The sequence below is a fragment of the Eufriesea mexicana genome, unplaced genomic scaffold (genome assembly GCF_001483705.2).
Source record: "Eufriesea mexicana isolate 0111107269 unplaced genomic scaffold, ASM148370v2 scaffold354, whole genome shotgun sequence".
Classification (NCBI taxonomy): Eukaryota; Metazoa; Arthropoda; class Insecta; order Hymenoptera; family Apidae; genus Eufriesea; species Eufriesea mexicana.
This window is the reverse complement of record NW_016908520.1, coordinates 371,006-387,830: the sequence shown is the minus strand read 5'-3', so window position 1 is coordinate 387,830 and position 16,825 is coordinate 371,006. Positions and strand designations below refer to the sequence as shown.

Below are 16,825 nucleotides of genomic sequence, written 5' to 3'. Positions count from 1 at the left end.
ATCCCGAATCACTTTTGGCGATCAGTCTGAGCACGTTGGTCGTTCGAGAAGACGTCAGAGGTGTTCGAAGAAGGGTGATGAGAAAAACGGACTCGAAATCTAAATTCATCCTTTAACATTCGAAGAAAAATCACGCAAATTGCAACTGTTTCAAGACTACTAAATCCCTCGAATCAGAGGAATCTATCGGAACACCAGTGACTTCGTTAGTCTCTAATTCGAACTCTAAAATCGTTAAGCCTTTGCAGTCCCAGTCGTTGCCATAAATCAAATTACAACATAAACAGCCTACGTACACGTACACATGGTACTGAAACTAAATGGAAGAAAACGAGCCACGAATTTGAAATGCAGGACTGCAAAGAATTATGAACCTCTAGATCTCTAGAATCTAATATCTAACTGGGTGGGAAAAAAAATAAAAATAAACGGAGTAAAAGCAAACCACGTGACCCAGAATAATCCTCGCCAAAGATCTGTAAACCAGTCGACGCACCGTTCATGTCTGTGTAGGTGTCGATGTCACGCGTGTCTGTACGTTGCGTGTACGTGTGTCGCGTGTAAGATGTATGGCGTCTGCAGCTTGGGTTTGTGAGTGCATGGATTTTCGCTAGGTAGATTGGTTTCTCTGGTGGGCAGTTGGGAGACCTACCTTCGGTTGACAAGATTGTCTCTGTAAGGATCGCGGGGCTGCCGTTTCATAATGTCCGACTCCGGTGCCTCGTAAGCTAGCGAGATGGCCGGCACCTGCCATCCACCATTGATTAGAGAAAAAACGTGTACCAAGCACCCCGTACACCGTACAAGATAGCATAGATATATATATACATGTATGCATATTTACATTATATGTACAAGATTAATTTTGTGCGTCGGTGCTGGCGAAAGAGGCAGGAAATCAGGCGACCGGGCCTGCGAACAAGATGGCGGGCCACGGAGCGAGCCGCGAGACGGCGCCCTCTCCATGGTCCGCGCTTTCGGTCCCTTCCCTTCGCGTCGCCGCAGAACAGAGTCGGCGGGAATTCACGAGAAATTCCGCACTTCTCCGCTGCGGTAGATGGCGCCGGCTGTTCTTCCGCCGAAGACCAGTTCGGTACCAGTTTTTGCGCAATGAACATCGCGTAAACTCTATCTATCTCCTGTCAACCAAACAACGCGTTCCCGGACGTATAGTTCATTTCCGCGACACGAGTCTCTGGCTTCCTGGTTGGTTCAGCGTGGATCGAAGAACCGGCCTCGAACGAAGGGAAGATCCGCGCGATATCAGATACAGAGCGAGAAGAAAAGAAGAAAACCCGCGTGAAGTGTGATTCGATCACGATTGTCCGGTTGCTCGAGTTCCATACTCTTTCGTGCACCTTAGTACCGCAAAATTCAAGCTTCATTTTTGTTAGTATCTCCAAGCATGTGACCTCACCCCGATGCACAGAGAGACGTAGTTAGGAGAAAAAAGGGGGGGCGGGGGGCAAAAACTCGACACTCGTTTGCTCGACATTGAGGGGGTAAAAGCAAAATTGACAAGAAACGGACGAGGCAAAATCGCGAATCGATGTCTGATCGATCTGGAGAAAATCGGACAGGCTCTCTGACGCATGAGGGAGCGCAACCATGTTCTTCCCCTGTTATCATCATACATGATGCGTATCGGGCCCGGTGAAATGGCCGCGTTTAGAAGTCGGTCGGCGGAAAGTGGGTAACTTGATGGTTGATAATAAAAGACGTGTCTCGCTCGGTCGTTCAGCGGTCGTTAGAAAGTTGCCAGTCGCAGAAGTGGTAGAAGGCAGCGGCGGTAGCCAGCGCATTACAGAATAAAATTGTGAGAGGACTGTAAAGAATAAAAAACTGCAAAGAAGAAGTCATGACGCCTAAAAATATGTACAAAGGTGCGGTATCCTGTCGTACACCGTGTCGCTTATTCCCGTTATCGTCCTTTGCTTATTTTTCCTCTCTCTCTCTCTCTCGCGCCCGCACACTTCTCGTAACGTTTCCACCATCACGGTCTGTTCCTTGCCACCATCTCGTTCCGTTCCGTTCCGTTCCGTTCCGTTTCGTTACGTTTCGTTATCGCGGTGTCGTCTTATGCGTTGGACGTGGCTCGATGATGAGCGAGCGTCGAGTAAAGGCGTTAGGTAAACGGTAGGTGAAACATAGGTGATATGATAGATATAAAGTAGAGGTAGCAGCGGCACAGCTGTGTGACAGTAGAGAGTATAAAGTATAAAAAGATAGTAACGATAGTAAAAATTCCCGTGGCTATTTTGAAACGCTAATAGTAATAGTAGTACTAGTAGTAGTAGTAATAATAAATATGCTGGCGTGTGTGTGGTCGTGACGGCGTATATAATAAGTAGTAAAAATAGTAGTAACAATGGTAAAGAGAAGTGTGGTGTGAACAGTCGTGAGGTAGGAATGTGTGGTCGAAGGATAACTGTGCGGATCTGGGATCGATTGCGAATGATGATCAGAGAAAGGGGGACAAGTTGCTAATAATACCGATGATAATGATGACAGTGATGCTGATAGGCAACGATAATAATGACAATTACCAAGGGGATGAATAGTAAATATATATATAGATATATAGATATATAACACGACTATATCGATCTATGTAGACAGTTATATACAAAATAGATTCAACTAGCTATGGCTTTCAGGGACGAGCACCGTCGACGAGGAGCAAACTCGGGTACCTTAACACGTTTCTCATAATACATGTAGCTTATCGCCTCTCGTTTTCTCCCTTTCCCTCTCTCTTTCTTCATTTCGTAACATCTCCTCCCTTTTTTCCTTTAAATAAAAATCGTGTCTCAAAACGCGAAGCGGGGCGAGCAAAGATGTCTTCCAGCGAAGATCCCGCCGCAGCAGCGCTGCGAGCGGCAGTTCAGAGAAGCTCGGCGCGACTCCGCCATTTTGCGAAGTTCTTCCTCGACTCGAACGTGTTAAGATCTCCCGTAAAACGGGCTCGCTCCACTCGACGAGACTCGCCGACTACCAAGTCTCGACTAAGCTCGCGGACTCGATGAAAAGATGTCGAGAATCGCCGGATGCAGAAGTGGACGTGAACTTGTCGAGAATCAAGAACAACTGCGCGACACCACGAAACCGTTCTGCATCGGTCCAGACCGGCCAACCGATTCTCCTACACATCTTTCTGCCGTGTGTTCCCCGTGTACGCGTGTTCGATGGTGTGTGTCTTCTCGATTCGAGATCGAGAGAAAAGTGAATACGGCTGATCTCTTCGGAACTAACTCATCCGTGTATACGTGGAACGTTCAAGGACCATCGATTAGCTTCCTCGAGACTCATCGAGTCCTTGCAATCTCGGGATCGTCTAATCGATCAACTGGAAAGTGGGGTTACACATCGGATCTTTTGGACGAAGCAGTCGAGAAGATGAAGAGAAAGGGAAAAATAAAGAAGGAAAAAAGAAAGAAGAGAGGCAAGAAGATTGGTCGTTGACAAGTCAACGAGGCAGAGCAACGACGACGTTGCGAGAGAGACAGCCAGGGAGAGTGGAAGAAGAGAGACGCGAGATAAAACAGCGAATAAAGATCAGAGAGCGGATTAAGAGATGCGAGAAAGAGGATGAGGTGATAAAATACCGAAAAATATGGAAATGTGAGAAAATATCGTAGCTTGCCATTAATAATGGCGATGATAATGGCGTGTCAAAGATGGACGACTCGCGTCGATCCGAATTATGAAATCCGAACGAGTCCGAAAAAGGGAATCGTACAACTCGGATCTCGAAATTTCTCTGCTTTTTTATTTTATTTTATTTTTTTTTCAGGCAATGAAAAGGAAAAACGAGAAAAAATAAGGCAGACGTTGCGTCTATGGGTGAGCCAAGATGGCGGAGGGTCGACGGTGGCGACACAGTTCGATGAAAGGGGGAACTAGGGTCGAGAAGCTCGGAGTAAAAGCTGAGCTCGAAGTGGAGTAAAGAATCATAGAGACAGAGAAAAAGAGGCAGAGGAAGTGAATAGATAGACAGACAGATAAATAGAAAGAGAAAGACTTGAGTGAAAGAGAGATCGGCTTACCTTTGGCGTTTACGAAATAACTAATTACAAGCGAAGATCATCGTTATGGAAGCGACTGCTTCACTGGCAATTGTATCTTTCTTTCTTTTCGTGTTCGTTTCAGGGAAAACGAGAATGCTCGAAAAAGGAAGTCGCTTTCGCTTCCTCGTCCCACGATTCCGCGTTACAAAAACTTCCCCGAATTCTCCAAATTATCACGCAACTCGACGATATCTCGAAATATAAATATCCCGAGATTCGACGAGGTTGGAGAATTGCCTGGATCATCAAACACTATGAATATGTGAATATGTTTCAAATTTCGCGATGAAGGAATACGTTTCAAATATGTTTCGTTCATGGTAAACACGGTGAATATTTTCAAATTTCGCGCGTAATCGTGGACGAGCAAACGTTGACCGGATCAAGATGGCGATCCGGCGGTGAGATGGAGTATCGACCGGGCTCTCGAAGAGGGAGGTTAATAGATAGAGAGAAAGAGAAAGATAGATATAGATAGATAGAATATATTAAAAGTTGAGATAACAAAGCTCTAGTGTGTAATACCCAGTCACCAAATGCCTTGAAGTGTTATACCTGCGTGCACCATTCTGTTACCTTGTTAGACCATCGGTCATTTATCATCTCCTAGCGTGTTTGAGTGTCCTCCGACCAAGCCATCGAACAAATTAAACCCCGCAGCCTTTGGCGTTCGACCAACAAACTTACAAAGCGGAACACAGGTCGTGGAGGAAAAGAATGGAAACGAAAGACAGGCGAAAGAATAAAGAAGGGCAGGAGCCATGTGACCGGCATGCTCCGCCATTTTCCTTTCCTCGGTCCTTTCTTTCGGGCCTCTTTTGAACTCGCGGTAATATCGAAGCTCGAGCGAAAAAGCTTTCGTTGTCACAGGGAAAAAGCGGTTTTGTACAATCCTTCAGACATTTATGCTTCTTCTCAAATGCGAACAACGGGTGGGGCCCGTCGGGCCCCGATTTCGTTACATTTTTTTTCGTCTAATGCGATGCACCAGTTGAAAAGTGGCATTCACTCGCGCGGGGGACAGCAACTGTTGGTCGTTCACGTTTCGTTTAGCATAGGGATTCGTTCAACAAACACTGGACACAGCAATAGGTCGGTTAATTCCAACAGACTCTCGTACGAAAAATAGACGGGGAAAAGAAAAAAAAAGAAAAAAAAAGAAAAAAAATGGTAGACACGGAGAGAAAATAGATAGATAATACAACATCGAACAATTTTTTTGACAGATCAGGCTAGGGATTAATTTGCACACGAGTCGTTGTCGCCTCGAGCCCAGTCGTCAGGCCTGTGAGTGCGATCGGACAACGAGTATACACATGATCGTTATACAGGATATAGAAACGTGTTCGTGAGAGTAATCTCTGTGTCGCAATTCCGTTTGTTTTTCTCTTTTTCTTTCCTTTCGGCTTTTCTTTAAGTGTTCGAGAACGAGTATATACGAGACAGAACGAACTAGCTACTGTACAATAACCATAAGATCAAGTAAGAGGTGTAACGACCAATAGACAGGTAATGGAGACCGTGTGACCTGATTCCTGAAGGCTCGCAGAGACTTCTACGGATATTCTACAGTGCAGCAAAAACCATTTACACAACGAGACTCGTTACGACAGTTACAATTGCCAATTTATTCTGATCATGGAAATTACTCTAATCTGAGAAAAGAAACGGATAAATGCAAATGCAATTAGGACGAACAGCGAAAGCTTCAGGAATCAGACAGATCATGTCACCGATTACTCTTTCTGACCATAAAAAGTATCAATGGTGTAATAGTAGTAGTAGTAGTAATAGTAGTAGTAGTAGTAGTAGTAGTTGTAGTAGTAGTAGTAGCAGTAGTAGTAGTAGTTTTGTCAAGGCTCGGTTATGTTGTTGATGTGTTACCTTTCGTTAACTAGCTTGTCAGTGAAGGGGTTTCGTGGATGTCGCTTCATAATATCGCTCTCTGCCTCCTCGTAGGCAAGTGAGATGGCTGGTACCTGACGTCACATTATCAAGAGGCTCAGTAACAACGCCAACAGTTAGAACAATGATGAGTATCGTTTCTTCATGACCCGCGATACAAGGATGCTGACCATTTTCATTTCACGAGTTCATAAAACGAAAAGGAACACGCGAAGAGCAGACAAAGAGAGGAAGGAGGAACAGTTGTCTGAACCTTCTGTCTTCGTCGTTCGCGAGGAACATTTAACGATCAACGATCAACGATCAACGCGACAATCAGCATTCTTGCGACCAGTGAGTATCATATGATGAGAACGCAGAAAAGGTAAGCAAAAATCAACTGAGAGAACTAAATCGATTGGAACGATGAGGCGGGAAGTGTCGAGGGACGAGAGGAAGCATTTCGGGATCGGTTCTTTCGATCATCGTTCGATGATCCCCGAAACACCCAGTCTCTTCTATCATGCCCTGCTTGCGAGATTGTGACAGGTTTCTCGGCTGGAAAAATTCGATTATATCTGGAGGAACCACGAACACTATGATCCTAACGAGATCTGCGTGGACGATTACTCTTAGTTATCCCGATAACAATTTCTCATAGCTGAATCAGGCTTAAATAGATAGCAAGCAGTCTCAGTGGGTATCAAGATCTTCGTGGTTCGACACGACACGAACGAAATCACGGTGATTCCTGGTCAGATAGCTTCCCCCTGGTCACCTAAACAAGACACCGGATTAGAAATACGATTAAGGTTGATTTCCAAAGGCGAAAGGTACTCCTACTGCTTCATCTGGCATACCGCTGATACAGGAGCTCTAGCTGGCCTAAGGACAGTGACACAGTCTAACTTCGACAAGCTATATTTCCCGACAATAAAACCTTTCGTTGACGAGGTTATCGTGGTACGGATCACGAGGCCTTCTCTTCATGATATCCGACTCGGCATGCTCGTACGCCAGGGATATGGCTGGCACCTGATAATCATCGTTTTAGACATAGAATCTGGCCGTCTACCCAGCAGACGACCAAGCATAAATGTGACACGATGCTGAAAATATTTGGTTACTCGAGAAGAATCGCAACGACACCTCGAAAGACTCGACGAACTCGCGAAACTCGCCGAGGAGCCGTTGGATTCGGTACGCTAGCTCGTCAGCGTTCCGACCACGTCCGTAGAGAGATGATCGAAACGCGAATGGTAAAACGTCACTCACCATGTCCGTTCCCAAGTCGATGCAGAGAATAGTGACGGTACCAAGAGGCAGAGGGATGTCGCAAAGGATGAACGCCAGGAAAGGTGAGATCTCGGGGATGTTCGAGGTCAGGGTGTACGCGATGGACTTCTTCAGGTTGTCGAAGATCAGTCGACCCTCTTCGACGCCGGTCACGATCGAGGCGAAGTTGTCGTCGAGCAGAATCATGTCAGCGGCCTGTTTCGATACGTCGGAACCAGCGAGACCCATGGCTACACCGATGTCAGCCTTCTTCAATGCGGGCGAGTCGTTCACACCATCACCTGCAACGGTCAATCAAATATCAGTATAATTCTAGAGTGGTGTACCTTAAGCTCGAGTTACATCGGATATTCCTCGCGTCGAATTTCTAGACCGAGTATACGTAGTCTAATGGAAGCCGCAAGGTTGGTTCAAGATTATGGACACGTGTAAGTTGGGTCTTTGCATAGCCCGAGTCCAAAGAGGATTTGGTCAAGTGCAACACTGGTGGCAAACGAGTCACGGTCTTATCGTCACAGTTGATATTCCCTGGAGAGCTGAGAGAGGATTAAAACCAGCGTTCTTCAGAGAACACTGCGTTCACAGGAAGTGCGTTGATCTCTAGTTAGCGATCAGTCGTCAGGAAAGTGTAATGGCTATGTAGGGGAACCTATCTCATAGTTGTTGCTTGTCTGTTGTGACAGGTATACTCGATGTGACGGTGGTGCTAGAAGGAACGAAAGAAAAAGGAAGGGATGCGTTGTCTCAGGTCCTGGGTCTGACAGCGAACTCATCGGTAAGGCTTCCTAACAGGCTCTGCCTTAGATAGGGATACTATTAGAAAGTTTGGATGTTATATTATAGGAAGTGGAGGGTTTACCAATGATTTGCGAGAAAATCCTCGAACCTCCTTGAATTCAGAATCATTTCGTAGCGAGAGTGTGCACGATGCTGTCATAGCTACATTACTACCCTTTATTTCGCGTTTGCGACAATTTTCGCGTCGAATTTCAAAAGGCAGACCACTATTGGAAGACTACGAGTACCAGTGGAACACGACGAGAATCTCCTTCAATTTAGAATCATTTCGTAGCGAGAGTGTACACGATGCTGTCATAGCTACATTACTACCCTTTTATTTCGCGTTTGCGACAATTTTCGTGGCGAATTTCAAAAGACAGACCACTACTGGAAGACCACGAGTACCACCAATGGAACACGTCGAGAAATTATCGGGAAATCGTTAATGAATTAGGAGAACAGTGCCGTACCAGTTACAGCGACGATAGCACCCATTCGTTGGCAGCCTTCGACGATGATGAGCTTCTGCTGAGGCGAGGTACGGGCGAACACAATTTCGGTGTGGTACCTGAGGATCTCGTCCAGTTGGTCGGAGTTCAGTTCCCTGAGTTCGGTTCCGTGGATGACGGCGGCCTTGGCCTCGCGAGGATTCACTTCGGATACCGGGATATTCAAGCGCTGAGCGATGTCCTCCACGGTCTCGTTACCTGCTCGGAAACAACGCTTTCGATACAAGAGACCTCTTCGAGATGGAAAGCGGCGGGCAATTTGCCCAAACGCGATTTTCCATGAAATTTTACCTAATATCACCGAGTCCGCGCGGAGAGCGTGGGTTCTAAATTTTCTTTACCAGTCTCCTAACATCGGCTACCGAGTTATGAATATTTTATAAGAAGGGTACAGAAGCAGAAGCTTTCATTTGCATTCCTTTACCTGGCTCCGCGGTATGCTCGAGCGGACCAGAAAACGAGGATATTCGGATGTAAATGCGATAATCTGGTTAAATTTAAAGCGAGGTTAAGCAGCCCGACCATCACTTTGGATTAACGAAGTTGCAGCGAAGTTGAGGAATTTCAGGCGAGCGAAATTCACGTTGTTCCCGATGGATGCGGATGAAGATTATTATGATAACCAGATGACATGATTTGCAAGCGAAAGTAACAGACTAAGAACATAATTAATAGAGTAAGACACAGAGTCCAGGTTGCTTCCCTAACGTTTCATAACTCGTTTCATAGCTTTTGATCTGTCAACGTCAGACTATAGGGACTATAGTATAAATTGGTCCTGAGTTGACAGGTCAATTACGATCAATTAGGACTTCGAGGGAAACTGCCAGTGAGACTGACCTTCAGAGATGATGCCGACAGATTTGGCAATGGCTTTGGCAGTGATCGGATGGTCACCGGTTACCATGATGACCTTGATGCCGGCGGAACGGCACTTGGCGACTGCGTCAGGCACCGCAGCCCTGGGCGGGTCGATCATAGACATCAGGCCCACAAAGCGGAGTCCATCTACAGGGAAGTTAGGGTCGTCGCAGTTGAACTTGAAGCCGATCGGGAATTTGTCGGACGGCAGTATGTAGTCGCAGAAACCGAGCACACGTTCACCCAGGCCACCGAGCTCGAGGTAAGCATTGTTGAAAGCCTCCTTCATCTCCTCGTCCAGCATCTTTTCCTTTCCACCGATGAAGATAGTGGAGCAACGATCCAGGATCCTTTCCGGGGCGCCCTTCATCACCAGCAGGTGTCTGGGGTCATCCGGGTTGTCCGATTCGTGGATAGATACCTGATACTTGTTGGTCGAGTTGAACGGAATCTCGCAGACTTTCTTGTTACGTTTCCTGATGCCCATTACGTCCCCAAGAGCCAGTTCCATGCATTTCAACAGGGCAGCCTCTGACGCGTCACCGTTCACTTCCTTCTTCAGAATCGGTTTGTCTTCCTGGCCAGCTTTGAACTCGGCTCGGTTGCAGAGGGTAGCGATTTTGGCTAATGCCTTGAATCCAGGGCTCGTTCGGTCGTATTGCAGTCCGGACTGATCCTCCGTCGTGTCAGCCTCGATGATCTGATTGTCGAACCACATGTGAGCAACGGTCATACGATTCTGAGTCAGCGTACCGGTCTTGTCCGAGCAGATGGTCGACGTGGAGCCCAATGTCTCGACAGCCTCGAGATTCTTAACCAGACAATTCTTCGATGCCATTCGCTTGGCTGTCAACGTCAGGCACACGGTTACGGTCGCCAGTAAACCTTCCGGCACGTTAGCCACGATGATACCGATGAGGAAGATGACAGCGTCCAGCCAATGGTAGCCAAGGATGAAAGCGATAACGAAGAAGGTCACACCGAGAAACACGGCCACGCCTGTGATCAGATGGATGAAGTGGTGAATCTCCTTAGCGATCGGGGTCTCACCGGTGTCAAGACCAGATGCCAAACCAGCGATCCTTCCCATGACAGTCTGATCGCCGCAGCAAATCACCACACCCTTCGCTGTACCCTCAACGGCGTTCGTCGAGAAAAAGGCAAGATTTTTCGTTTCTAACGGATTCTCGTTCGTAAACTCCGGAGACCTCGACTGTGGCTCGGATTCTCCTGTCAGCGAGCTGTTGTCAACTTTGAATCCCCGTGACTCGATGATCCTGATGTCGGCCGGTATACGATCGCCGAATTTCACCTCGACCACGTCGCCAAGCACCAATTGTTCCGCCTTCAACGTAAGCTTCTCGCCTTCCCTGATCACGATCGCGATCTGAGGTACCATGTTCTTGAACGATTCCATGATTTTGCTAGACTTGCTTTCCTGGTAATACGAGAATATGCCTGTCACTATCACTACCGCTGCCAACACGATGCCCAGGTACAGATTGTCGTCGTTAGGATCCTCGCTGGTCGACGCCTGGATCGAGTACGCGATGAAGCAGAGGATTGCGCCGATCCACAGTAGCAACGCGAAGCCGCCGAACAGATTTTTACAGAATTTCACCCATTCTGGTGTCTGTTTTGGCGGCGTCAGCGCGTTTGGACCGTCCCTCTCCAGATTCTCTTTTGCCTTCGCATGGCTGAGGCCCTGTAACAGACACATTGAGCGTTAGAAGGTTAGGCTAGGTCTTAGGTTCATCCCGTTTCATTCTGCGTCGCGTCTAAGTGCTGTCATATAATAGATTTTGATACTCGGATTGTTCTCAGTTGTGCGAAAGAGTTTGTCTCCCTTCTCTTCTCCTCTTTCGTTCGTTATTAATAATTGACAGTGGAATTGACACGAGACTGCACTTGTCCAGTTGTTGTGAGTATTTTGGTTAGCACGAGGAAGCTTTGACAATATGTATAGTACGTCTACGTGTCTACACGTGTTATAGACTTGGTCCTAGTCCCGGTTTAATCGTCAAATATTGCAAGAATGGTTTTGCTACCTAGATAGACATGTCATAGTTTGATTCTAGGTATCAAGTCAGGGATGTAAGTATTTCACGATTGCTCCTTCACCCACGAAAATGTTCATTGACAGATTACTATAGATATTCGAATTAGCATCAGGACTTCTAAGGTTTATTGGCATTGCTTTGACCAATTAGCATCAGGACTTGGTCAGAGCAATGTCAATGATCCTTAGAATTTTTAATCTACTTATTTTCCTTGATATCGCGCTATGAATTCGTTTCAAAGTCGATATTCAGAGTCAACGAAGATGATTCCAATCAAAGACACTGTTCCTCGCTAACCTCAACTCCAAAAATTTTAGACATGTCTTGTCAAAGTCTACTTTCACCTAATTAATACTGACAGTCAGCGAAGAGGCTTTTAATCAAAGACACTGTTCCTGGCTAAACTCAACTCTAAAGATTTCTAAACCATTTTAGACATGTCTCATCATAGTCTCCTTCCGTTTAATTCGTCATCAAAGTCCATACTGACAGTCAGCAAAGAGGCTTTTAATCAAAGACACTGTTCCTGACTAACCTGAACTCCAAAAATTTCTAAAAATTGTTGATATATCTCATCATAGTCTCCTTTCACCTAATTAATTCTCCTCCAAGTCCATACTGACAGTTAGCGAAGGGGCTTTTAATCAAAGACACTGTTCCTGGCTAACCTCAACTCCAAAAATTTTGAAAAAATTTTAGACACGTCTCGTCATAGTCTCCTTCCGTTTAATTAACATGTCCCCATCGATATCGCGAATCTCTGATCCCAGAGTCCCCGTAGAGGCCCGGGACAGTGCCAAGAGGCTACAGAAACGATACTTGAACCAAAGATATCTTTCTTCGCGGAGGAGCATAGAATTCCGATAATTATACCCAGGATAGCAATCATTTCGGGAAATTCTATTCACACCTGAGCTTTCTCAGAGCCTCTATTCTTCCTTCCATCAACCCATTCACGTCGGCCATCGCGGATTAACGATTGCAACGCGTTCCACAATTATCGGCCTCGCTAAATAAGGGATATCAGGAATTTCGTGTCAGCGATGATACTCGAGAGCTTTAAATAACCCGATCGATCGAGGTGTGCGACTCGGTCGCAGAGAGGAGAGACAGAGAGAGAGAGAGAGAGAGAGAGAGACTCAGCTCGCGTCAGCGCCGAGTAATTATTCTAAACTGGAACGCGAATCGAACCAATTCCTCGTACCTGAATCGTTTTACCTCTTTTCCTCCTTTCCTTTTCATTTTTATCTATTTTTCTCTAATTTTTCAAAAGTACCTTTGACAGCTTTTCGAGATACCAGATACTCACGTTTTCGGGGTGCGTCTGAAATCTCTGATACAGTTCCTCGGGTGTAATTTTGTGGAAGTCAATGTCCAACTCTTGCTTCAGGTCCTCTAGATTGTCCCCCCTCCGCTTTGGATTCTTCCGCCGCGACTGGTTTTTGGAAAAATGAAAAATACACGTTAGCCAAAAATCACGATAACAGTGATTCACCAGCCAACTGCGTTTCACGTGTATACTCATGATTGCTCGATTTTAACCCTTTGCACTCGGGAGGCACCCCTCAGTCGCCATTTAAGCAAATTTCAACGGTGGATATTAATTAATATATCAAATTTACGATTACCTAACTATGCGTGGAATATCAAAGTAAAATAATTCTACGTAATTAATTTCTATACGATTTCTTATATATCGTTTGAAAATTATCGTCGACTTTATGGCAGAAAGTCTAAGAATTACTTTCTTCCTGTAACGAAAGAATCGTCGAGTGCAAAGGGTTAATTACGCATCCTGAAAGGGATTTTTGAAATTAAATTCCGCAGTTAACTGGTTAATAGAACATCCCATGGATTTTGGGGATTTTTAAGGGAAAGAATGGTAAGTTGTAAGTACTACGTAAGCTTATACTACGTAAGTTAGCAGCTTTAGACACACACAATTTTCAAGCTTGAGAGTAGAAACGCTTATTTTTAGTAACACCTGATGTAACAGTGTTTTAGGGATATTAATTTTAAGAGAGGTATCGTGTAGATTAAGAGAGGTGTGAGGTATCGTTCTCGTTGGAATAGAAACAGGAAGTGGAAGGATCTTGGAAGACGTTGAATCATCAATTAACGTTATATATAATTCCTGAACTCATCAAACGTTACCGAAATTGCTAAAGCGAGTCTTAGAATAATATATGAAATTCGAGGTGAACTCCCGAGAGAAGTATTTAAGCTGAATTTTTAATCGGACTTCCCGAAGCGAACTTCCAAAGGAAGTTTCCAAAATAAATTTTCAAGTGACGTGTTCGGGGTAAGTTTTCAAGTAAGGTGAACGTGGAAATATTGTCTCCAAAATAAATTATCGAGTAAAGTCTACAATTACAATTTTGAAAAATAAATACCCAAGTAAAGTTTGCAATAAAAATTTTAGAAATTAAATTTTTAAGTAAAGTCTCCGCTAAGAATTTTACAAAATAGATTACGAAATAAAGTATCTAATGAAAATTTTGCAAAGTGAATTCTCAAGAATTTTGCAAAATAGATTCTCAAATATTGTCTCCAATAAGAATTTTGCACGATAGATATACAAGTAAAGTCTCCAATACAAATTTTGGAAACTAAATTCTTGACTAAAGTTTCCAAAAAAATATTGCAAATTGAATTCCCTATTAAAACTTTCAATTAAAATTTTGCGAACTAAATTCCCAATTAAAGCCTCTGATAAGAATTTTGCAAAATAGATTCTCAAATATTGTCTCCAATAAGAATTTTGCACGATAAATACACAACTTAAATCTCTAATAAGAATTTTGCAAATACATCTCTCAAATACAGTCTGCAATAAAACTTCTGCAAATTAAATTCTGGAGTAAATTTTCCAATAAAAATATTGCAAATTAAATTCCCAATTAAAATCTGGAATAAAAATTTTGCAAATTAAATTCCCATTTAAAGCCTCCAATAAGAATTTTGCAAAACTAGCTTCTCGAGTAAAGTCTCCAACAACAATCCCCTAAACTAAATATTTAAATAAATGTCTCAACCCCAATTTTCCCAATACTCTAATCACTAATGCAAATTTCAACGTCCTTATAATCCCCATTAAAAAAAAAAGAAAAGGAAAAAGAGGATTCTCAATCCTCAGTACAAATACCAGGATCCAGGATCAAGGAATTAGGCTACAATTACATACTCAACCCTTCATCCCAACACCACTGCATACGCAGTAGTGCCTACAACATAGGCACGCGAGACCCCAATAAAGTGTTAATTAATCGCAGAATCGTTAACACCAAATCAGCCGTGTCCAAGACCTCGCGAAATCATCACGAGATCCATTAAACGTTCATCTTGACAGCTTCCAGCCTGTCAGCCTAAATAATCTCGCGAAGCCTGAGAAATCAAGCGACAGCTGACATCCTGAGAATAAACTGCTCAGGAATCATTCTACGATTCCCATAATACCTGGTGTCTGTGTTAGTAGCTGTGTAATAGCGAGTTGGAATAAAATAGTGCGAGCAAGAGCGTGTTAGTACCTAGAGCAGATCGACAGGGAACGAGACTCCCTTTTCGCTGAAAAGCAGTTGAGAGAAACTGATGAAAAGTGGCTAGTTAGAGAGAAGAGACAGAGACAGACGCGGGAAGAAAAATAGAGAGAGAGAGAAAGAGAGAGTACTTCGAGGAGAATTCTATGGAAGAATATTACCAGAGTCGACAGTCTCACGCGATTGTTAGACCAAAATGACCGGGGAAATGGTTAGTTGAACGCGGAGAAGAAGAAGAGGAAAGCAGATTCCGCGGAAACTCGCGGAAAGAGGGATTGCAGGTAGAGACGAGGGCAGAATAGAGGTCTGCCGATGAAGCAAGCCCCAAGTGAAAAGATATTTGCCAGCGTAACAGAATGGAGAGCCAACCGCGGACCGGAAGTCCCGCTCGTGAATACCTTGTACATCCCGTCGGCCGTTTTGTTGTCGTCGCGAATTTTCGGTAACGTTGCGACCCTGTACGAGTCTGAGCGGCCATGCTGTAAAAAATGAGATGATAAAAAAAACATGAGACGAGCAAGGAAAATAATACAAAATAAATGGACGATATACCGTGGCAGGGGTGAAATCGATTTGATAAATAAAAATAATATAACATAAATCGACGTAATACTATGGCAGGGGTGAAATCGATTTGATAAATAAAAATATATAACATAAATCGATGCTATACAGTGGCAGGGGTGAAATCGAATTGGTAAATGAAAATAATATGAAATAATTCGATGAGATACAGTGGCAGGGATTAAATCAAATTGATAAATAAAAATAATATAGCATAAATTAATGCGATACAATAAGAGGGATAAAATCGAATTGATAAATAAAAATAATATAGCATAAATTAATGCGATACAATAAGAGGGATAAAATCGAATTGATAAATAAAAATAATATAACGTAAATCGATGTAATACAGTGGCAGGCGTTAAATCGATTTGATAAATAAAAATATATAACATAAATCGATGCTATACAGTGGCAGGAGTGAAATTGAATTGATAAATAAAAATAATATAACATAAGTCGACGCTATACAGTGGCAGGGGTGAAATCGAATTGGTAAATGAAAATAATATGAAATAATTCGATAAGATACAGTGGCAGGGATTAAATCAAATTGATAAATAAAAATAATAGGAAATAAATCTTTGAGATACACAAGCAGGGGTGAAATCGAATTGACAAATAAAAATAATATAGCATAAATTAATGCGATACAATAACAGGGATAAAATCGAATTGATAAATAAAAATAATAGGAAATAAATCTTTGAGATACACAAGCAGGGGTAAAATCGAATTGATAAATAAAAATAATATAGCATAAATTAATGCGATACAATAACAGGGATAAAATCGAATTGATAAATAAAAATAATATAACGTAAATCGATGTAAAACAGTGGCAGGGGTTAAATCGAAATGATAAATAAAAATAATATAAAGTAAATCGATGCTATACAGTGGCAAGAATGAAACAGAATTGATATATATAAATAATATAGTATAAATCGATGCGATATAATGACAGGGGTAAAATCAAATTGATAAATAAAAATAATATAATATAAATCGATACGATATACTAGCAGGGGTAAAATCGAATTGATAAATGAAAATAATATATCATAAATCAATGCGATGCAATAACAGGGATAAAATCGAATTGATAAATAAAAATAATATAAAATAAATCGATGCTATACAGTGGCAGGGATAAAATCGAATTGATAAATAAAAATAATATAACATAAATCGATATGATACAATAACAGGGATAAAATCGAATTGATAAATGATAATAATATGAAATAATTCGATGAGATACA

General features: G+C 43.2%; 1 protein-coding gene across 9 annotated transcripts in view; it reads right to left on the bottom strand.

Annotated features, from left to right (window-relative positions):
* The window catches only part of Atpalpha (sodium/potassium-transporting ATPase subunit alpha), a 213,563-nt gene that overhangs the window by 4,502 nt on the left and 192,236 nt on the right, over nucleotides 1-16,825 (bottom strand). For 3 of the 9 annotated variants that reach the window (XM_017912188.1, XM_017912191.1, XM_017912192.1), the window contains exons 2-7: nucleotides 15,392-15,472; nucleotides 12,767-12,892; nucleotides 9,377-11,102; nucleotides 8,498-8,734; nucleotides 7,227-7,528; nucleotides 5,952-6,046 (exon numbers count right to left, since the gene is read on the bottom strand). In XM_017912188.1, coding sequence (XP_017767677.1) covers nucleotides 5,952-6,046; nucleotides 7,227-7,528; nucleotides 8,498-8,734; nucleotides 9,377-11,102; nucleotides 12,767-12,892; nucleotides 15,392-15,472 — 2,567 coding nt within the window. Of the gene's footprint in view, nucleotides 1-652; nucleotides 761-5,951; nucleotides 6,047-6,891; nucleotides 6,987-7,226; nucleotides 7,529-8,497; nucleotides 8,735-9,376; nucleotides 11,103-12,766; nucleotides 12,893-15,391; nucleotides 15,473-16,825 lie in introns of all 9 variants that reach the window. The other 6 variants (XM_017912193.1, XM_017912194.1, XM_017912195.1 and 3 more) reach the window with 4 other exon arrangements.